Source organism: Netta rufina (genome assembly GCF_964035555.1).
Source record: "Netta rufina genome assembly, chromosome: 3".
In the NCBI taxonomy this organism is placed as follows: Eukaryota; Metazoa; Chordata; class Aves; order Anseriformes; family Anatidae; genus Netta; species Netta rufina.
The window spans coordinates 96,844,443-96,868,621 of record NC_140125.1 but is presented as its reverse complement, the minus strand read 5'-3'; the positions used below and the strand labels follow the sequence as shown (position 1 = coordinate 96,868,621).

Below are 24,179 nucleotides of genomic sequence, written 5' to 3'. Positions count from 1 at the left end.
ATCTACAGAGTTGAGCCATTCATACATTCTCAGAATTACCCCGTGGGGACAGGGGCTAGACTCCAAGCCCAACTGTAATCCAGAAGCTTTTGCCTAAATTTCTGTGCAGCCCAAGTAAGCAGTGATCTCAGCAAGTGTCCTGTATCCCTAGGGGATTTGTGTCCATAGGGGATTGAGCATTGCCGCAGGAAGAAATGATGTGCACGTCACTCAGAAAAGAGAAGTAGCAATATGGTTTATTGATATGATTTAACATATGTCGAGGTACACCTGATTATAGCTGGACGATACACTTAGTTGCACACTATGTAAAAGACGCTATATACAACTCAAAGACACTAAATGAAAGACATCATACGCTACATAGAGACTATGTGAGGAACTGGGTTAGGCGATTTTACATCAAGGAGGCCATCCCGTTTAGTCTGGAGGTTCAGAGTGGACCCCATTGCTTTCTAAATTCCATGAGCTGAAGAGGAAAGGAGCCTAGAGAGGTGTGGCTGAATCCACTTCTAGTCCCAGACTTGGTCAACAGCTTATGTCTAAAGGTTTATATGCATTACACAAACCCTTTATGCTACTTAGCCAGTGTAAAGTTTGATCACAAAGCGCCATTACAGCACGTTAGCATGCTGTTACTTTCCCAGTCTGCTTAACAGCCAACCTGTGGCAATAACGGTCTTCTCAATCTGCAGAAGTAACCCTGGGAGGTGTCCCTGCTGTGCCAGGAGAGCTCAAAAGGCTCTCGGATTGCTCACTGTTTATAAGATGAGATGATTGACTCTTGGTCATATTTGCATTCAGGTGTTAGTTTGTTCCAAATTGAGCTTGAGTTGGACTTCCTTCTTAATTTGGCCAGCACTATAGTTGGGAGGGGGATGCACTGCTCAAATTAGCCCTTGGCTATTTGTCTTCTGTCTCTCCTGAATCCAGGATACAGCCATCACGACCAGACATCCATCAGGACTGCCAATGATGTTACCTGCTTAGGCCAGATGCTCTGCTTAAGCGGGTGGTTGGGGAGGGAACACCACCACAAGCACTCACAGCATGCAGAGGCGATGCCCTGTGTCAGACCCTGCAGGGGTTCAGTAACTATTGCATTGCTTTGGAACAGAGGTGCAGCAGCTCAAACTGCTGCTGCCAGCTAGCAGGTGATCTAAATAAAAAAGTGCTGGGAGCTAATGTGGGTAGTGACTAGGTGAGGGGGTTGTTCCAGTTTGTACCTGAGGTACAATATGTGGCTCCTAAACAAGTCAGAAAAAGAGGTAACTGCTGGGCTAACACTGTCTCTACACTGGCTTCTCTGCCTCACCAGTCTGAGTCCTACCGAGAAAGAAAAAAAAAAAAAAGGAAGGAATTGTTTACGGTACTATTTGTGACAGTGATGGCTCCTGTGAAATTAGGGTAAAGAATCTGAAACAAGTTTTATCCCAACAGTGCTTAAAGCATTCATAAACTCTTTTACAGAAAAGGTAAGCAGCCTCACAGTTCTCTTGAGAGTTCTCTTTACTTTAGAAGTAACTGGGGAAAATGAAATCTTACCGAAGTCGAGCAGCATTTTCCCCGCTGGGGCAATCCAGCCAAGCAACAAGAGGAGGAGCAAGGGTGTAAGTAGCACGGATGAAAACTACATGGGACTAATTAGACAAATGTACTTTGATCTTTCAGTGAAACAAAATCTCTTCTAAGAGATTCATGTGAGGATTAAAATAGTTTCTTGCTTTCACCCATAAATCACGAGTTCTAATTTATATTTGTTATTTATATAGCTTTTAACTGTAGCTCTAAAAGTACAGACAGCAAATAAAAAGAGCATGGGGACACTGAATTTTGGAAATATTGCAATTAAGTAAACATAGAATATTAGCATATTTTATTTCATATAGCTGGTGGTAGTAAAAACTGGTGGTAATAAAATACTACCTTGTAAAATCAACATGTCCTACAGCCTTTTATCCCAGTCTAAACTATCTTCTCTTTCAAAGATTAATACTACAGCCACAGAATACATCTACACAGTTTGCACTTATAAGGCACAGCTCAGGTAATATGCTATAGTTGTGTTATCTTCAGCAGCCACATAATTAGATATTGAATATTTTCCTCACATTAGCAATATACTTGTCATCTGCTGGTGGCTTCCTCTGGCTGCCAGGCTGCAAGAATTTTTTGATTGTTGGAATGTTGCTTATTCTTCCTTTAAAAGCCTGTAACAAGAAGCAAGAAAGCCAGTGAGAGCGAGGATATTATAATCCTTTATAGCTTAAAAATCAGATGACTTGGATTTTTTACTTCTCAGCCATACCTATTTAGCAGAGAAAGTTATTGGTACTTATAGCCTGCTCAACACTCTGCATTTTTAACTTTATATACATATATATATAAATTATATTAAACACCACAAAAGACAAGAAAAAAGGAACACAACAGATTCTGTAATTGTATATGATTTCTTCCAAATGTAACTTTGCTGGCAAAAGCAGAAGGATGGGAACTGCAGACGTAACAAGCTGTGGACCTCCCCTCCTGATGCTCACTGCTGTGCTTGAAGACATGGAAGCAGCAGTGGCAGGCCTGAATTGGTAGAGTCGGTAGGATATTAGGTTGGATATTAGGAGGAGTTTCTTTACTGAAAGCATTGTGTGGTGCTAGAACAGGCTGTCCAGGGAAGCAATTGAGTCCACCATCCCTGGAAGTTTTCAAGAGACATGTAGGTGCAGAACTTGGTAGCATGGTTTAGAGGTGTACTTCAGTACTAGGTTAAATGTTGGACTAGATGATATTAGAGGTCTTTTCCACCTTAATAATTCTGTGATCTTATGGTAAGTGAATTCCTCCCAGCTGAGAACAACTGTGGGCTGCAGAGCTGGAGAAAGGTGAGCCCCCAGCAGCTCTGGGGGCAGCACTGTGAGTGGGTTCAGCTTGTTACAGTCAGTGGTAGATCAGAGAGCTACCAGCAATGTAGCACAACGCTTCAAAAAACATCAATTAGCTTTCAGACCTGGGCCGTGAAATTTGCTTGTTACGTTCTGTGTTGAGATGAGATGATCACTAACCTGTAGCTGAGGGAATGCAGACAGTATATCTGGCTTACATTCTTCTACCATTAGAATGGCTTCCAGCAGATGGATGTCTGCCCAGCTAAATTTGTTGCCAACAAGATAATCATGACCGTGGTCTTTTAAGGCCTACAAAACATGAACAATAATATGAATGAATAATGAATATAATGAATAATGAAAAAATGAATAATAATAAGGATGCAATCATTTTAGCTAGATGTTTTATTACAGACAGATTTCTACAAAAATACACAGCACAGCAAATCCATACGAGGACTTACGAAGATAGAAAGTAGGTATTCTCATGACAAAAAATATGGAACCAGAACTCATGTTTCAGTGTATGTGGGCTTATCACTCACTCTAACCTGTCACCCCAGGTTGCTGTCCCACAAGAAAGACTCAAATCACAGAAGAGAAGCAGGACTGGAGTAATTGGAAGAGGTAGTTAAGACAGCTTAGCTGTAATGTACTTCGATAAAAATAAAATAAAAAAGAAGAAACAGCCCCTAAATTCCCAGATGGTTAAACTGTCCCCGCAGGAAGCAGCAGAATATTATTCAGCAGTCAACCAGGGAAATCTCCAGAGCCTCATATTTGGCAGCACAGCCTGAACTGCTGCTGCTACACCCTAACAATGAGCTATTTTCAAAACTAGTGAATGCCCCAGTTCAAAATCTTAGAAAAAAAACTATGAATGCCTGTGGAGTGGAGGAGTTGCTTGGTTGTTTTCAGCCAAATGTGAGACTTCTGGTTACAGTCTGAAGTAGGTCAGGAGCCAAGGAACGCAGCCTTTGCACCCTTCATCCTGTACTGAAGGATTCTCTTGGCAGCCTGCTGATGCCAGAACCACAGTCCTGCAAAGCTACTAGCAGCTGTAACACACACTTTGCAGCGAATGTTGCTGCACAGCAATTCAAAGCAGTTACCAGCTCTCCAGCTTACCCTCCTCTTGAAGATTACCACCCTTGAAGCAGAAGAAAACACATCTGTGCCTACACTGCGCTGATGCTACACTCCACTAGGAAGCATGCACTGAGACTAGGGCACCAGCCTGTGTCCCCAGAGCCAATTCCTTCATTACTTTTAGCTACAGAGGTTTTACTGTCAGGACAGTGTAATGTATGGACTGCAAAGCCTGCCAAATCAATGAATCAATGTACTGCTTAAGCAGCCGGTACAGAAGGAAAGTTATTAATCATTCTGATGAAATTAGCTAGGTTAAAAATCATGCAAAGTTTAGCTGTGTCTAACACCAGTGAATAAGGACTATTTTAAAGACTTTCCCCCACTAGGCACACACACCAGATATACCATAACAATTGCCTGTGGCAAGTAGGCACAGGTTTGGAGAATAATGTAATGTAATTTTGCCTTTTTTTTTTTTTTAGCAATTTTTCTTTATGTTACCAGACCTCAAATCTTTGAAAGATTGCTGTGTGCGATCAGTCTCTCCCAGCACAGTATTCCACAGGTGTGGAAATGCAGCTGTGTGGTTACAGGAGCGCTGGCTTATGTAGTTGATGTGCAGTCTCATCACAGGGCAGCTTCTGTGCGTTTTGCGTGCACAACCTAAGGCTCTGATAAAGACGCACACAAAGCTGCACCAAGTCCTGTTTTTCTGTTTGTTTGTTTTGAATGGTACATGAAGTAACAGACAATGTGGTTTGTTCCATGTGACACAAATTAGAAATTTCCCAAATAGATGCCAGATGTTTTCATGCAGGAGCAAAGACATTAGAAAAAGGGCATATTTCTGTGTCCCAGAAAGTTGTATAAACAACCCTCCAAAATAATTCTGATTTCCCAGAGCTAGCTCTTAGTAGCAGATCCCATGACGAATTTGCTCTTGAAACCCCCATATATCCCTGATCTCCTCTATAGCCTCTCCCCATATTCCTCCTAGGGAATGAGGGATTGAGCCAGGCACCCACCCCAGCTCTGAACCAATGCAGCTGTGTACCCTTGGCACAGACTTGGAGGAAACCACTACACGGTGAGAAAGGGCTGTGAGAAAGTCTGCACAGCACCGTCGTGTAGGGTGCAAACAGGAGCAGGAAAGTGAGATGGGAATCATCGCTAGCTGAATTCAAAAAGGTAAAATGTTAATAAACACACACACAAAAATAAGAGATTCTAAATGGAAAAACAAAACACAAAACAAACAGCAAGTTGGTAGGAAATGGCAACACCAAGGCTATGTTCCGGGGAGCAGCGGAGAATTCTTCCCTTCCTGACCAGCTCTTGCATAGCCAAGAGGGGCTCTTCATGTGCTTCACGAGTGCAGTAAGCATACTAATGCTTTACCTCGTGGCTCATCAGAGGCCACCTCCTTAGTGTGTGCCAGCCAGTAGATAATTGCTTTAATGCTTTTAAGCTAGATGCATCCTGTTTGCAGAACCTATTTGTTGCATGCCTAAGGATGCCCTAAAAGCGATTTAGAAAAGGACAATAATAATCTGTAGGTGAATTCTACAAAAGCAATGGGTTTGAGAAAGATCACAGAATTAGGTCACTAATTATAATGCACAGTTAGATTTAACTTTCAACAGCAAGAGTGTGTACGCTTTTAGAAAGTAAGTTCTGAAGGCTGGCACAGGTATTTAAATGGGACATTTGTGCAAAATGCTGTAAGCTACCAGTTACTAAGCTAGATGTAAATAACCTAAGTCCAGTCTTTGCTCATAACAAGTAGAATATGCCCTCTGAGGAGTCTTAAGGACAGCAAAGATGCTCAGTATTGAGATCAGCCCAGTATTATTTCGTGGCCTTCTTTTCCCATTCCTGAATGCAATTTCCATCACACAGCCCCAGGTGATGTGTCACAACCTGCCTTTAGATTATATGGGGAGGCTGCTATGTGGACTCATGCTGATTCATCACTTACCTTTTCATAAACAGGAAAGTATCTGGTCTTAGCTCGTTCAATGATTAAGGCAAGATTCTTTTCTCTCATCTCGGCTGACTGCAAAGGGAGCTGCATGATCATTCCCATCAGGTCTGTTGTTCCTTCCACATACATATCAATCCTGAAACATTTTAATTTAGCATTGATCATGTGAACATTCCATGTTGGTTATTTTTCTGAAACAACAATGCTGAATGGATCACTGAGTATTATGCTTATTAGTGAATTCAGCGTAAGACACTGGTTCATTTTCTTGTTCTTCCATTTTGATTCCAGCTCAGGTTTCTTTCTTCCAAAGCACAGATCTTTATAAACAGACCCACAGTGTCTGCAACACAGTATAAACTACACTACAGCTGATGCAAAGTAGAGTTCACATTGTTTTCCACTGATATTCTATTTATCTATGCTGTGGGAGAAAAGAACACGTATGCAAACCACTCTACAGGAGAAAATAGTTTTGAGGTCTGATCAGAAAAGGATTCAGACAGCAAATGGCTGCCAATTGCCAGTTTAAATCACAGAAGGGTTTGGGTTGGAAGGGCCTTAAAGAACACCCAGTTCCAACCCCCCTGCCATGGGCAGGGAAACCTCCCACCAGCCCAGGTTGCCCAAAGCCCCACCCAGCCTGGTCTTGAACACCTCCAGGGATGGGGCATCCACAGCTTCTCTGGGCAACCTGTGCCAGGGCCTCACCACCCTCATGGCGAACAGTTCTTTTCCTTATATCTAATCTAAACCTACCATCTTTTAGTTTAAAGCTATTACCCCTTATCCAGCCCTCTGATCATCCTCGTGGCCCTCCTCCAGACCACCTCGAATAGGTCCACGTCTTTCTTACGCTGGGGGCTCCAGAGCTGAACGCAGTACTCCAGATGAGATATTACTGTCCATAATAACCATAATAACACTATCTCTGGAGCTGTCTCTCCATTTTTACCGAATAAACCTTTCACTGTCAGTGGCAGTCAATTAGGTTAAGGACTTCATTCTCCATGATTTATTTATTTAAGAGTGATGACTTTTAGTTTTTCATTAGTTCTTTTGACAACGAAAAGTATCCACAGTTTACACGGTAAAGGAATATTATGAAACAAATGGTTCAACTTTCAGGGATATTAAGTCACTGAGCATTTCTTTATTTTTGTTTTCAAAGCACTTCAGTTTCTCCAGGCAGCTGTAGTTTTCCCTACTGTTTTCCATCTAAAAAAAATAAACCCACCGAAAAGCAACCTTAGCCATTACAATTGCCTTACGGTCCTCCAGTTGCCCAGCAACTTAAACCACTTCTGCTCTGTGAGTTCAAATGAGCCTGAAAGCAGGCATAACTTTCTCATTATGTTGACAACAAACAATCATTTCTCAATCACAGGCTGCTTACCCAGCCCCTGGATCTGAAGGGACTAAGTGCTAGCAGATTATTTGCATGTCTACATGCAGACATTTCAAAGCAATACTTTTTTCTTGTATGTTAAAAAAAGTGGAAAAGTATGAGTGAAGATGGTGTGTACAGTTACCATACCAGGCTCTCTCCTTCAGGTCCTTCCCATAGAGGTTGTATTTCCCTGCTATGTAGCTGAGGATGGCTCTGGTCTGCACCATCTTCATCCCATCGATCTCCACCATGGGCACTTGCTGGAACAGCAGGTCTCCATCTGGAGACAAAAGAAGCAAACTTCTCATGCAGCTGTAGTACTACGTTAATTCTGAGAAAGATTATCTGTAGCATACCAAGACATTTCTAATGCTGAGCAATCTAAAGCTTCTGCAATGCAACCAGGTCTCTCAAACCTCTTTACAGGTCACATCACACTGGAGATCTTACAGAAATCTCACTTCAGGCTAACAAAGTCAGAAGAAGTACTCCTTTTGTTATATTGGTGTGAGCTTACGTTTAGGGGACTGTTTACAGACTCACCTTTGCGTAGTTTTTCTAGGTGTTCATTTTTTTCTATGAATTGTTCCTCAAACTGAAAAGCAAAGACAGAAAACACCATTGTGTAACTTCAAAGACAATGGGAAAGTGGCAGGGAGTCTGGTAGCTGGACTCTGAAATTTTTAACAAGTTATGCCTCTCATACACAGTATTTACCCCTCTCTTTCCCCCTGCTGTTGTATATATGTTTTTGTTGTTGTTGGTTTGGTTTGGTTTGGTTTGGTTTTTTACTTTTTAAATGAAGAGGACAATTCATTGAGGGCAAGATCTCTGCTTCCTCAGCACTCGTGATCTTCAGCTTCTCTGTCAGCAACACTCACAATGAATAAGCACCATTAAAAAAGACATTCATTTCCAATGGAATATAGAAAGTTTCTGAGAAAATAGTTTCAAACCACTATATTCAAACAAAAAAGTGAATGTAGAAATTAAGATGCCTTAGGACAGCTTTCAGCTGATGCAAATCTAAGATAGCCCTCCAGTGGCTTCAGGGCAGCTTTGCTGATTTATCCGAGTCAGGTCCTGACCAACAAAAGAAAACCACTTTGTTTGGAGATTGCACTAAGTTCTTCATGTGGTATGCATGATCTTTCAGTGGAGACCAATCATAAGACATGGGGAATTCAGAATTTGCATTCAGAAAACCTTATAAACAGTATAAGCAGTGATTTAAGATCTTGACGGCATAAAGTATGTTTCAAAAATGAATAATTTATTATTTTTGTATATTAAAATCAAAGAATATCTTAAATGCAGTATGAGTATGTCACTGAATCTAAGCATTCTGCATCACAATGTGATGTTGTGCATATCTCTAAGCAGAGACGTACATTGAAAATCTTTCCAAAACAGAATCCATATTTTAATCACAGATTAATCAGATCACTTTATTAAAATAATGAATGTTTAAAAAAGGTACAAACCTCAACCCCAGCTGCTGCTAACAGCCATCGGATTGACTCCATTTTCCCCCTTCCACAGGTATAGTGCAGCTTAGGTTTCCCCGCCATGATTTCAGAGTTGTTCTTTCTGACAGATTCAAGAAGATATATGAAATAGTTTATTTTTTTATTATTATTTTTATTTGTATATAAAATGATCCATTCCAAACGACTAAATACAGTTGGGTGAATGTGAAACTAGAAGGGCAATCAAGTCCTAGATATTCAGGCTTGATGCAACCAAGGTTCCTGTGGATTTAGTGGAAGAAAAAAAACATTAGGGCACATCACCAGAAGAACATGCAGCAATTCAACATGGAATCGTGACAGAATAACCTCACAGTGATTCAATCTATTCAGTAGGTGTTGGGTTTTGTGACAGCATCCAAGTCATATCAGACTAGAAAATGTACTATGTGAAACTGCTTGCGAGAACATAGAGTTTAGGATAGCCATTTACTTTTACCTCTCTCATTATGAAGTTTCAGGCCTCTATGTTGCTGTGCCTTTACAAGCACGAGCTTATAACAGCAAGATATATTCCACCATGCCTGCTAATATCCATATTTAGCTAGTTGTTTTGACCATTAGCCAAATCATAGTATATCCATTATTGGGCACATGGACTGACTTCAAGACCTGTTCCAATCTTATGGATAACAGTTAAACTCAAACAGGGATGTATATCCTGCTGGCTCTGAAAACTTAAAATTAAGGCTGAAACCAAACAAATGAGACCACGATCTCCATTGGATAGATAAAGCCTGATCAATGCTCCCAGCAGCAAGGCCACCAGATAATGGCATGGGGATTAAACATTGTTCTTCCAAAGTCTCACTAACACCAGGTACACTCACATGCTGTAGTTTGAACCTGGCAGCCAAGGGGAGCTTGTCTGGTGCAGAAAACAAAGTTATCACTGTACTCTTATCACCAGAAGATAAAAACAGATTTGGTAATAGGACAAACTCACAGACTGATTAGCAGAGTGTTTCATCATTAAACCAAGGTTTCATCTCTTTACAGACATGTTCAATTACTCGAGTACAGACTTTACAGCACTCATCTGAGCCACAAAGTAGAAACCCTGGCCACAATACCAAAGCTGTCAATGAAGATGCACAAATGAACAGTATAACAGTGAGTGGGGAGACTGCATGTCAGGTCTTCTCCACTGAACTCCCTTGTGTTGGGTGGTACCTTCAACATGCCCTGTAAGGAACAGCCATTGCTTTGCAAAACTGTGGCACCCCAGTCCAAAATATGCTCCTCAAAACCTCTGCTCAGCTTACACCCAGCCCTGGCAATACCTGTATTCACAGACACCTCAGTCTCTTCCAGAAAAGTTCTCCTTTAACATAAAAATGTACTTGATAATGAAGACTTGATTATGTCTTATGTTTAGTTTTCATCAGTCTACAGCTGCCAGATACCTAACTAATACCTGAACAGGAACAGAGTGCATAGACAAGGCATTTAGAGAAGTGCCTTATTACAACCACCTTCCCTACATGCCCTACACTACATTTCTAGTTCCCATAAGCACATGAGTTACACTACACCACATGAAAAGCTCTCAAACTTTGGTACTTCAAAAATACTTAATTCCTTCATGCTCAGGGAGTATCAACTCCACTCCATCTGAGAGGAGAGCTGCACTTGGACCCTTCACAGTCTGGACAAGCACTGGACAAGGACTCCCACCTCCAGCATTTGGAGTAAATGTGAGAAATACACTGCAAAGACAGGCTTGCTTAAGCAGAAAGAACAAAGTTCCCTGAACTCAAAGCAGAGGAAGAGCTAGTAAAAAAACATCCATCTTGCTTGCCAGTGTCAGCTCAGTGCCTCACTCCAAAAAAAAAAAGAAAAAAAAAAAAAAAGAAAGAAAAGCTGAACAGCTGATGATATGTCAGCAAGAAAAAGTTCTAAAAAAGTCCTAGTATCAACATAAGCTGTACTTGCCCATCACATTTCCTTTCTGGGGCTGGCTTAGGGCTGAGTCTTTTGTGCAGCTGAGAAAAAGCTTAGGTCTTCCAGAAATTGCACTGCTTTGGGGTTTAGGCTGAACATTTCCTTGTGGTGGCAAAGTACTGCAGTGATTCTGTTACTGCACTGCAACAAGCATTCCTCTGAGAAACAAATGAGTCACGAAACAGGAGCAAGGTTGGTAAATTATTTTTTGAATAATAATGGACTTGAAGAGAAATCCTTAACCTTCTAGATGTCCTAGTGCACGAGACCTTCCTCAGGCTTCAGCTAAGCAGGTGCCAGAGTGACAGCTACCGCTGCGATCTCTGATTTTGGTTTATTTGTTTGTTTGTTTTTAAATAAAGTTATTTTGTCCCAAACAATTCATGCACTGGCCTTCCAGTGTGAAGCAAATAAGCGAACTTTAGCATATGTTCGTAACCTGCCCGATCTTAAACTTTCTTCCTAGCTTGACGTGTCCCCCAGGCAGCTCCTTGCAAGGCCTGGCTCCTTGCACACAGCTCCCGCACAGCTCAACCTCCTAACGCTGTGCCCGACTCGCTCTGCAGGCTGTCAGAAGACCATAATTGCTTACCAGTGTGGGGTTTCTACTGGGCTCCAGGCCAAACACTCGGCATGGAGAAGTATTCCTCCCACCACCCAAGCTGGAAGAGACACTCGCAAGAGGCGAAAGACGAATCACCCCTGGAGATTTTAAAACTTATCCATGAAGAGCAGCAGCTCTGTGCTCTCTGCCCACCCTACCGAGCAGCGGACCCCTCGACCCCGCCTCTGCCTCTGACCCCAAACCGGGCTCACGTCCCCCCACCCTGGTCCCCCCAGCCCACCGCCACCCCTACCCTCCGCACCGAGCCTCCGCTGCACCGACTGATCCCGATCCCTTTCCCGATCACTCTCCCAGTCCTGGGCCCGATCCTGAGCCCAATCCAGACCCCGCTGCTCCGCCCCTGCAGCCGAGGGGATGGGCTCCGGAGGAGGGTGGGACGCTTCTGCTGCAGGGGGGCAGAGGCTCTCTGTTACGCTTGTGCAGAAACCTGTGTTTTCAGGTGTCTGGTGTTTTACTTCAAAAGTCAGTAGGTGAGAGATAGCAAGAGTTTTATTGCTCAGAGGCTGCAATCTCAGGCTGGCAGTGCCAGAGCAATTGTTTTTAGGGTGTTGGCAGCTGCATACAACAGGTTGATGTAGAGAATGCCTGTTTATGTATTCAGCTTTCTTGCTAGCCTGGATTTCAGTGATTGCAATGCACAGTTCATAACCGAGTTTAATATGAATTAACATCAGTCAAAACAGAATTCCAAATGCCAAAGTCCTGGTAGCACAGGGACATGGTTTAGTGGGTGATGTTGGTGGTAGGGGGGTGGTTGGACCAGATGATCTTGGAAGTCTTTTCCAGCCTGTATGATTTTATGATTCTGACACCAGCCAGAGCCCTCCTTCCTCTGTTGATAATAGTTTTCCAACTTCACAGCTGGCTACAAGCAATCATCTTTCCATCAAATGTGTGCAAAGTGCTCTTAGCTGCTACAGCAGGCTGTCTGTTAAAGGAGATGTTGGTGAAGCTACCATACAAGAGTTTGAACAGCTAGTGACAACACAGAAGTGCGGTAGGACCGCTGATCCCAACATACTCCAAGACAAGGAATATTAAGTTCAGAAGAAAGCTGAATCCAAACATTTCATCTCCATAAAGCCAGAATCTGCAGGCTTCGCTTGGCTTTTCCCAGGAAGGGCACATTGCCCACTGTTTGGGCTAAGCCCCCTTCCTATTCCAGCAACACTACGGTTGCCAGAAGGAACAAGGGACCCCTTCAGTATATAAGTAGCAGCAAGAAGTCATTGAACATACTTTTTAAAATGTAAATAGTGAGACTTTATTTCAGGTAATCTCTTAAGTATTTTAGACAATTTGTTTCATGCGGTGTAGCCCCTAGTTCAGTTAATGATTTTATTTCCTGGTGTGTTGTTGTAGATTCACTTTGAATGTGTCTGCAGTAGGCTGAAGAGTAATCAAAAAAACTAACCATTTTCACTAGTTTTACTTTTCTATTCTCAGCAAATACAGAGAAAATGAAATAGAGTTTCTGTGGGTTTGGGTTGCTGCTCAATGGAAAATTTGCATCAGTCTTGGTATATCTTTTTCTTGGATGGGTTGTTTCCTCTGGCTGCCAGGCTGCAGGAATTTCTTTATGTTGGGGATATTGCTTGTTTTTGCTTTAAAACTCTACAAAACAAAAATAAAACAGCACTATACTTAAGAATGATGGTAACTGTCAGACATTTAGATGCTACCCATGCTGTAAAAGTAACATCACAGGTTGATCCTGCAGATTATAGTAAAGGATTATAGTAAATGTGGTCACATGAGGCTGGTGGCCAATCACTAGTGGGGTTCCCCTGGGCTTCGTTTTAGGCCCATTTCTCTTCAACATTTTTATAAATCATCAGGACACAGGACTCAAATGCATACTACCTAAGCAAGTTTGCTAATGATAGCAAATTAGGAAGACCTGTTGAGGCTGGAGGGCAGCCCCATGGAAAGGGATCTGAGGCTTCTGGTCAATGGCAAGCTAAGCATCAGACAGCAGTGTGCCCTGCCAGCCAAAAGGGGTCCTGGGGTGCATCAAGCACAGCACTGCTAGCCAGTTGAGGGAAGGGATTGCCCTGCTCTGCTCTGCACTTGTGCAGCCTCACCTGGAGTACCGTGTGCTGTTTGAGGCACCACAGTGTAAAAAGGACATAAAACTATTAGAAAGCATCCAAAGGAGGGCAACCAAAATGGTGTAAGGTCTAGAGGGGAAGATGTATGAGGTCCCTCGGTTTGTTCAGCCCAGAGCAGAGCAGGCTGGGGGAAGTCTCATGGCAGCCTGCAGCTCCCTCACGAGGGGAGAGAAGGGGCAGGCGTTGAGCTCTGCTCTCTGGGGACAGCAACAGGACCCGAGGGAATGGCATGAAACTGGGACAGGGGAGTTTTAAGTTGGGTATCAGGAAAAGCATCTTCACTGAGAGGGTGGTCGGGCACTAAGACAGGCTCCCCAGAGCAGTGGTCGTGGCACCGAGCCTGCTAGAGCTCAAGAAGCATTTGGACAATGGCATATGGTCAGATTTTTGGGTGTTCCTGTGTGGAGCCAGGAGTTGGATTCAATGATCCTTGTGGATTCCTTCCAACTCAGGAAGATATTTTATCATTCTATGATTCTAACGTAGAATCATCAGCTTCATCGTATTATCCCTTTAAGTGCCCTGGTGGCTCTAGTGACAGAAGGCCGCAATAACTATCAATATTTCTGGCTGGCTAAAATTGCTTGTTAAAAATAAGATAAAAATCAAATAACCCTTCTTTCCTTACCCTCCCGCTCCCCCATATTTATCAGCCAGTTTAAATCAATGGTTCTGCTTTATCTTCCATTAAAATTGTCTAATTACCTGCAAGAGAGGAAATTTGGCAAGTATATCAGGCTTGGACTCTTCTACCAATAAAATAGTTTCAAGTAACTGCACATCTGCTCTGCTAAGCTTGTTGCCAACAAGAAAGTCTTGTCCATGGCCTTTCAAAACCTAAAAACAAGGAACAATGACCAGAAACAGATGTAATTTGTAAGTGTGTGATTAAATATATCTTCATAGTAAGGTCCTACACTGCGTGGAGTTATCCTTGAAGCAAGGAAGCACAATAAGAACATCTGTAGTACAAACAGATAATTTGACCACAGTGTCATCCTAGGCATTATACATCAGTCCTTTCTCTTCTTCATTTTTTTCCTGACAGTTCAGGTCTACCCCTCTTGCCTTCACTTCTGTAGCTCTTGTAATTAGAGCTGCTGCATTGAAGGCTAAGCTTCATGGAAAACAACCATCACTGCACAGTATTTGCAAGTTGCTCGAACTCAGCACAGGGCACAGAAAGAGAATCTTGGACTTTTTCAAATTATGGGTAGCTCCCTTACTTCTCACCTGTTTCTGCTTTGATTTTGTTAATATTGCACTGGGGGTACTGTGCCTCAGGTTCTCCAACACCCACCCAACTTAGCCATCCTCCTTTTTTACTGATGGACCTCTAATGCTTGTTCTGTATGTGTGGTGCAGTGCTTCTAATGGTCAGAGGGTCTTGTACTTCAGAAGGAAATTTCATATAAAAGCCAATGCTATCAGGACTTCTGTCTGCAACAACTGATATAGACAGCTGGGGATTTCACTGTGTCCTGGGCTGTTGCAGCTCTGCATATCTCCCAGATTTGTAACATCTTCTGTCCCCTCTGTGGAGTCTTGTCCTACTCCCAGCAAAACCATGGAATTTATATTTAAGTGGTAATTTGTCCTTTCTGTTTTCCTGAATAAAAATTGTTTGCGTAGATCAGGGACAGAGTTTCAAGAAAATAGTATTAATTATGCTGTTACATCTTTGCCACATACCTTCTCATAGACCGGGAAGTATCTGTTTGCGGCCTTGTCCATAACACTAGCGAGATGTTCTTCCTTTTTATCCGCTGGTTGGAAGAAATTGCTCGAGATTAACTCATTCAGATCTGCTAATCCTTCCACATACATATCAATTCTGGAAAGGAATAAATCCAGTTGGTCAATTCAAACACAGGAGAGGTCTGAGTAGCACAAAAGGAACTGACATAACTGCAAAACTATAGGGCTGTGCTTCTTAATTTTTCACCAGGGATGATACTTCACTACATTAACTTTTTTCAAACCACTCAATACAGAATTGGCATATGTGTTATCTAAACCTATGTTAAAAATCAAATCAGATGTTCTTTTAAACAGCGAGTCTGTACAATTTCTAACAATTATCTTGAAATGTGTTTACCTGGGCTGATCAACTTGAAACATTTACAAATATTTGAGGTAAAAACATGGCTCCCCTATAGTACTGACGGTTATTTTTCTGATGACCTCTGTTCTTTTCATTGACCTCTGATTGATTTCTGGTCTTTTCATTGACCTCTGTTCTTCACAAACTCCCTTGCACCATTCTGCCTATCTTATCTATATGGTTACTCTTACTGTAGTCATCACCAACAGTCACATTCAACACATGCTACATGAAAACCTGCTGAATCTCCCCGAGTCTAAATGTGACCGGGGATATTCGTGTGTTACACAGAGAGGTAGCATGGGCTGCAGTCTGACAAACAAAGGTAGTACTGGTACATTACAGTGCTCTCTCCTTCAGGTCTTTCCCATAGAGATTGTATTTCCCTGCAATGTAGTTGAGGATGGCCCTGGTCTGCACCATCTTCATCCCATCGATCTCCACCATGGGCACTTGCTGGAACAGCAGGTCTCCATCTGGGGAAAAGGGGACGAGACAAGGAGATATTTAGTCTCTGAATGAGCACCATCAGTAGATATGTGGGAAAGGAACCAGCCCATGTTATTTTTGATTTGTGGTACACCTTCTCATTCTCATGGTGTGGAAGTAGCTTCCAATGAAGCCAAGAACCATTAGTGAAATGTTAATAACTGACTATTATAGCAGTCAGCTTCCTGAAGTCTATTCACCTCTGATGAAGGACCCAAATGCAGAACTTTCAGTAGCCAGTGAAAAAGGCAAGTCCCGCACTGCATGGCCCTAACTCATATTATTTATTTATTTATTTATTTATTTATTTATGTGGTTAATACAGATAGGAAGGACTGAAGGATCTGACCCACAATGAGCCAGTTTTTGTTATGTGCTATTAAGTATTTTGGAAACCTGGACTATTTAAGGGTTTGTCAATGTATAACGTTAATATACATGCTAATATTTATCTTTGTGACTACTATATTGACATTATACAGAAACAAACACCTGTACAGATAGGCCTGAAGCAGGGAATAATGAATGGAGTTTCATATGATTCCAGCAAGAGCCAAATACTTCTTGGTGTGAGATCGTAGCTGTGTAAGTCCCTTACTAGTCTGCAGAAAGCTCTTTCTAGGAAGGAAGAAGTCAAAATACTGCCAGAAACTGCTCATAGCAGCATGTCAGAGTATTTGTTTCATGGAATCACATTTCCTGACTCAGCTAACTGACCAACCGTGTCCATCTTTGTATCCGCTGCAAGGTAGGCATGCACAGAAAGTTTGCTATTAAAGTTATCTTCTTTTATGCTCATGCCTCAAAATACTGCTGTGCTTTTTGAAAGCTAGCAGGTGGCAGAGGGGGGAATAAATTCATTGTTCCTGAAGGACAGTGGGGCTGCAAATGCCAACCCAAGCTCAGATTTCTTTGAAAAGCCGAGTGGACTGGATTAGCTGAGCACAGACATGTCTTTTCCTTTGGAGGAAATATGAGAATCAGTCCCACAAAGATGGAAGCTAAAGATAGCAAGTTGAACAGTTGCCTCAGGAAACAAGTACATGTCAGAAGTACATGTTAAACTCAGAAATACGGAACTCTGGTTTCATACAGATTATAAAACAACAGCTTTGTAGGCAACCTAAAATGCTAATGAATTTCAAGATGATCTGATTACAAAAAATGTATTATCATATGGCAAGAGGCAGTGGGTACAAACTGAAACACAGGAGTGCCCACCTGAACATCAGGAAGCACATCTTTACTGTGCAGGTGACTGAGCACTGGCACAGGCTGCCCAGAGAGGCTGTGGAGTCTCCTCCTTGGAGATCTTCAAAAGCCTCCTGGACATGGGCCAGGCTCCAGAGGAGATGCTCACTGCAGTGGGCATCTGTGATACCACCTGTTCAATCCAGTCTACATTATCCTTTGAAGAGACATAAGTTTCCTTAGGTGTCCTAAGACAAACAATTCTAATTATTATTATCTAATTAAAAAGTGAAGGAAACTTACTTGTCTGCAACTTTTTCAGGTCATCCTTTGTTTCCAGAAAGGCTTCTTCAAACTTCAGAGAATAAAGAAGAAAAGTTATGTTGTTACTGCATGTTTTAAGTTCTGCTTGTCAAGAGACAATGAGGGTTCAAACAGCTGCGCTGTTGGGAATTTTCTTTTAAAAAAACAAAACAAAACAAAACTTTTTTTTCTTAAAAAAAAATATATTTTTTTTCTTTAAAAAGTAAATCAGGTTTAAAAATATATGTTTTGCCTTTGCCTTACTCTCCTCATCCTTCACCTCCATGTTTCATAGTTGTGTGCATGCAAGATTTTGGCTAACCCTGGGGTGACCAGAAGGCACAAAGCCCTATCTTCTGAGCAAACCACCACCATGACTCTTCTGTTCTTGGGGCTGGCAAGAGATGTTGCAGGGAGGGGGACAGGTAAATTTGCACTGCAACAGTACAGCCATGTTAGAGTTCCTTTACCATAAGCTGACCAAAGCAGGCATGAAGAGACCATGTGCTCCATGCAGCTCATCGCAGTGATGAAAAAAACACAGCTCTTAAAACTCACAGATCCCCACACTCCCTCTCCATTTTGATATCAGAAATCATTACAGATACAAACAATTAATGGGTGTTTTATAATACACAGTACTTCAGGAGCAAGCAACGTTGTAATAGTCATAATATATATGCTGTTTTGGACATGGGGATTTAACTAGAGGCCTTCAGAAGTCAAAGTGCTTGACTGCTGTAATCAGTGCTTAGGAAACCAAGTTCTGCTGCTGTGGTTTTAAATGTTTTGTTTCAGTGGCTACATGGGAGATGCACTTATAGCGTTAAAAGCAGACTTGGCACAAGATGCCTGGAAGTGAAACAGCAACTTGTCCCCTGCTAAGGGTGTGTTAGTGGTCATCGTTTGCTTGGTCACTGCTGTGCACTAAGTGCAGAACTTGAAACTGCTGCTCAGTCTCATTTTTGATCATTAAAAATGCATATTTACCGCATGCTTTTAGTATAAGAAGTATAAAAACTATAGACAAACCTCAACTCCAGCCGCTGCCAGTAGCCACCGTATGGGTTCCATTCGGCCACGTGCATTGACATAGTGCAGCCTTGGTTTCCCAGACATGTTTCCACGTGTCTGATTTCCTACTACCTACAATAAAGAAGTAAGAACTAAAATGAAGAAGGTTCAGAACACTGTCCTTGAGTCTCTAACTGGTTCTCAAGCATTGGTCAAAATTGTTGTTAGAAACCAGTGCTCGATGATCCAGGTCTGTCATCAAATCAGCAGAGGAGATAAAAGTTAGAATACACTGAGAGGTTGCACTGCATGATTTTGCCTTGAGATGTCTTTTATATGTGCAGGTTAGTGGAGCAGAACTGTGAACCGAGAGTGACCAGATCATGTCAGAGACCATGCAAGTCAAAGACCACATCCAGGCCAAAGTCTTTTGTTCTGACCAAAGAGCAGGGACTGTGATATGCACTGCTCTATTTGTTTTGGCCTTAATTCAGGATACAGTTTACTATTTAATCAGGCAGACAATATCAGGTGAATGATTGCCCTAGTTTCTCCAGTAGCCATTAGGCTCCCCTATAAAGTGACAGGAAGGCTTTTTCCCCCACATGTATGCATTCAGTTTCATTCACAACAGTCTCCACTCCTCTCATTTCTTCAGGCAAGTGCCTGAAGGCATGGAATTTAATTTTTAATTTGGTAACATAAAACTGGCTGTCACTACAGACAGAGACAGAGTAAAATATCTGCTCAGTTCAACCCCAGCTCTTGCAGGAGTTTAAAGCAACAACTGTCCCCAGACACACGGCATCTACCCCATTCAGAACCAGTGCACAGCAAATGTAGTGAACCTGCAGGCAGTGCCCAGTTCATACTCACATCACGTTTATTAACACCATGTCAACAACAAAGCTGGAGCGTTAACAGCAGCAAAAAGCAAATGGGTACAACAAAACATATACCCCTTGTAAGGAGCGTGACATCTTCCCTAAAATAGGAAGCACTTCATTCACACATCTGAAATCTAAATTGCTCTTTCTTGAGTCTGTGTACCTAGAAAGCAGTTGATTAATAACTAAATATCTGATGCACATAACCAAGTTAGTAAAGCACATTCAGGACTTTAATCCACAAAATCAATTCACTGACTTTCGTGTCAAGTGCACTAATTCCCCATGCATGCCAAAATCCCAAAAGCTTACCTTGTACGGAGTATATCCCTCTCTAAGCTCTCAGTAGCTTTGCCGTGTGATTATAAAGGTTTTAGCCCCTCCTACAAAGAGAATTACAGACACTTCTCTGCTGTTGTGAAATTCCTATTTCTTAAGCTAATTAAAACAACTAAGTCTAATCACTTCTCATCTAAAGGAAAAAAAATCCTGACTAATGCTGATGGTGCACTAATGTAAGACTCACGAGAGGTCATGATTGTTTGGGAAAACTATGGTGACAGAAATTGTGTGCTTCCTAATTTCATTGTTTGACAGTCTGCTAGCTAAAAATAATCAGAGCTGCCAAAAAGCTTCCAAGATTTAAAAAGATGCTGTAATAGCAATCAAAATTTTATTTAAATTCTTTATGATTTCATAGTTTTGTACATCTTTATGCATGTTGTATTGGGTAATTCTGCTTAAATCCTTCATAACTGTCCTTCCCTTCCTTTAGTGATGGGGGATATTTCTTAAGGACACTTTTTCTGATGAATTTCATGCCTGGACATAGAAGTGTTCTTTTTTCTGTTTCTGTCAAAGGTATTTCTCTGGATTTGACCTGGTGAAAAAGGATGTAGCTGGTGACTGATGAGGCAGCAGAGGTTGGAATCAGAAGAGTAATCTCCTGTTTCCTTTTGAGAACTCTGTTGACTCCAAAGAGTCAACACAGCATGAACTCCTTTGCCCTGTCCTGCTGTCTAATCTATCTGGCTAAAACTACTATAGGTATCACATGCAAGCTGTCGTGCTATGTGAAAATCTGCTGAATCACCCTGAGTCTGACTGCGAGCCCGGATATTCGTCTTGTGTTACACAGAGAGGGTTATAACTGCAGTCAAACAAATAAGTGAGTTGTTGCAGTACAGGTCTCTTGTTCAGGTCCTCCCTGCAGATATACTTTGCTGCTGTATGGCTGAAAATGATCACCCCACCAATTTCCACCACTGGTGCCTGTTTAGACCAACATGGTCCATGTTTGACAATAAATAAGCAGAATTATTGAGAGCTAGAACAGAAGGAAGAGTCATGAAAATGGTCACCACATCCCAGTTTTGTCTTTTAGGAGGTGCTTAGTTGAGGTGTGCACATTGCAGTGTGTGTCCCAGGGCATCCACCAGCCTCCTGCTGCTGCTCCGGTGAGGCCAGGTGCCGGCCCTGCAGGGTGTTCTGCAGCTCTGACCATGCCTCAGAGAGCCCCAGATGACAGCAGTGGAAGCCTACCACGAGTCACCCACATTTTGCTCGTAATTTGTTCCTGTTTTGTAATGAAACAGAACTCTGCATAAGAATATTTTGCTTAAGAAATTACCACTTTCCCTTCTAGGCTTCTGGAAGTGCTGACATTTGCTTTTAGCTTTTTTTTTTTTACACGCTAAGTGATGTGTCTCCAGCATTGTTGGACAAATATGACTTATCACCCAGAACCTGGGATAATGCAGGAGATTGAAGGTTTCTCTGCGCAGACCTGTGCACCGAGGTGTGGCTGGTGAAGTGTGCACACATGCCAACTCAGTCTTAGGTAGAGTGCTGCCCATTCTTTTGCAAACCTGGCTTTGACAAAGCCCAGAACTGTAGGAAATATCCCAGCAGGTCTAGTGACTACTCCTACATGGCTTTAATCCCACTGTATTAAAAGAATGCAAGGTAAGAAAACATGAATTTGAGCATCAAAGTTAATCACAGTGTAGACAACTGGGGTAAAACTCATCTCACCTAGCCTTGTAGACACTTACATATAGTCCATCTGTCTAGCCTCCTTTAAATTTGTCTGCATCCAGGCAGGAGGTGTCCCTCACCAAGCACTTGAGCCACAGCTGGTATCCAAGCCAAAGCCAGCAGTATGCACTCAAAAGGTAGATGGATTTCTATCTTGCATGCCTGATGGCATCTGATCTTCTGGGTTCAGATTGATGACCCAGGAGTTAAGGCTAGGGGACACCTCAGATATACCCCGATGATTTAGGAGTGAACATTCACCACAGCTGCTGCTGCTGCTGGCCATCAGCAGCTCCCATTTGGTGTCTTCTTTCAAAACAATGAGACATAAATAAATATATATAATAATCTTTTTCTTTTTTTTTTTTTTTTTCCAGACATCATACTGATTTCACAGAATCACAGAATCACAGAATAGTCTATGTTGGAAGAGACATCTAAGATCACCTAGTCCAACCTCTGACCTAACACTAACAAGTCCTCCACTAAACCATGTCACTGAGCTCTACATCTAAACGTCTTTTAAAGACCTCCAGGGATGGTGACTCAGCCACTTCCCTGGGCAGCCCATTCCAACGCCTAACAACCCTTTCAGTAAAGAAGTTTTTCCTAATATCCAACCTAAAAATTTCCTGACAAAGCATAGAAATATTTTGTCATCAAGCTTTGTGGATTTTCCTCTCTACATAAAACATGTCAGACTTACATTAGTTTGAGTTGGAGCTATGTTTAAAATTATGAGCCAATATGTAAAATGTAAGGGAGATAGATGCACACACAGACTGTTGTGTCTTACTGAATTAACAGGGGAAAGAGGGCTTGTAGAGAAGGGAGCCTCAGCCGGGACTAATAAGACCTGCAGAGATATGCCCAGCCCTGCCTTGCTGTGAATATAAAGGGCAGCTCTGGAGTTTCATATGATTTAAAACACTTGATTGTTGTTTTTCCAAACCAGTGCTGCATGTGTTTGGTGCACTTCATCGTGTCCCATAAAACATTTCTCCACGCTGAGTTACACACACTGAACCAGGCTGGACAGGTACACAACCAGCCTATCTTATAAACCCAGGGACATGTTGTTTACAAAAGATAGCATTGCCATTATCTGCAAGATATCCCCAGGGTATTACCTGCTCGCCGTTGCTTTTATAGATCTCTGCACGTTAACAGCACACTAAGCTCCTGGGAAGCACATCCGCTGCTTTGAGATTTTCTTCAAGTTCCCTCTAGCTTGCTCCCTTTCTCTCTCCTGCTTGGTTTGCAGCCTTTAGATTGTGTCTTCTTGGCAATTTCCAAGCTGTCATCATCATCTAGAATTTTTTCTTATTTTCCCCTTCACACTTCCAACCTCTGCACCGTTCTCCTCAGGGGATGTGGTTCTCCCCCCATGAAAAGAGAATTTAAAAAGAGAAAGTAGCATGTCATTAATAACCAGGCAATTTTTGGATTTCCAGAATATTTAGTAGCTGAAAACCCTCTCCTTAGCATCATCTTTCCTCATATCTTCTCAGCTTTCCTCCAGACATCACAGAAGGGATCCTAATATTTATAGAAACTCAAGGCTTTCTCAGAACAGTGCTGGTAATGATGCTGAAATCAGGGGTGAGGAGATTAATTTCCTTTACAACTATTCCTCCAAGCAGTAACACAATACAAAACATCAGAGCTCTGCTCCCAGATCTCTCATGGCTGAAGGTGAACCATGTCACCATGTGCCCTACAAGTCCCCACTATCCCAGAGGGAGAGACATCACCCACCTAGCTGCTAGCTCTTCCCTCGGGAGTCAGGAGTATAACAGTAGAGAACTGATGGGAAATACCAGTTCTGTTTTGAAACCCAAAATGGGCACAGAGAAAAAGACTTCTGCACCAGGTACAGCAACTCTGCATTTGTCTGCCTGCTCCTGACAGTGTCCCCAGCCCCCTGCTCCATGGAGCCCATAATGTCCTTATGGCTCCTTGAACTGCTTGTGCCCTCTGCCCCACACTGCTTTAAACCAACTCACGTCCTGTACCAGCCAGCTCACCTCTGTGGAATATGCGATTTTATTTACAGGTGCACATCTCTTACAGAATTAAGCTGCAAATAAGGTGTGTTAAGAGTTTTTCCTGCACAATTATTTTCAGGAAATTCACTCTCTTGCTTAACTTACCTATAGGCTTGACAGCACTAAGGGACATGCTTTATTATAATTATGATTTTAAATCCTTCTTACAATAGTAATAAAATTTTACAGGATGGCCCCACCTTACACACACACATGAATAACTCACATAAGGACATATTCTACTTGACTTCTCTTTATGCCTACAGGTGCACTTGAGTGCACAATTTGCTAGCACTGACTGAGATATAACTGTAATTAGGCACAGCCTTGGCCTCAGATGAAGAAGTACTGAAAAAAAACAACAAGAGTTTTGGTGTTTGCAGGTCATAGCCCCAGGCTATAGAATTGTACTAGACATGTCAGTAAAAGATAAGTTGCCTCTGACAAAATGCAGAGCATATTCTGTTAAAAACCCCACTTCGTCTTGCTGTACCCTCACAGAAGCAATTGTCCTTCTGTTCTACTGCTAACACAAAGAGGAGCTGATGG

The 24,179-nt window shown here is 42.1% G+C and overlaps 1 protein-coding gene across 1 annotated transcript; it reads right to left on the bottom strand.

The window, feature by feature from the left end:
- Positions 1–229: 229 nt before the first annotated feature.
- On the bottom strand, positions 230–22,845 carry LOC311208048 (uncharacterized protein). Its single transcript, XM_084284465.1, has 15 exons — positions 22,713–22,845; positions 19,858–19,928; positions 18,677–18,790; positions 17,645–17,696; positions 16,005–16,137; positions 15,250–15,391; positions 14,263–14,394; positions 12,957–13,060; positions 11,688–11,729; positions 8,833–8,938; positions 7,892–7,943; positions 7,496–7,628; positions 5,953–6,094; positions 3,060–3,191; positions 230–2,210 (listed from the first exon to the last, which is right to left on the bottom strand). The coding sequence occupies exons 3-15, from the start codon at positions 18,761–18,763 to the stop codon at positions 2,088–2,090; spliced, it is 1,380 nt and encodes a 459-aa protein (XP_084140591.1). The 5' UTR covers positions 18,764–18,790; positions 19,858–19,928; positions 22,713–22,845; the 3' UTR covers positions 230–2,087.
- Positions 22,846–24,179: the final 1,334 nt, after the last annotated feature.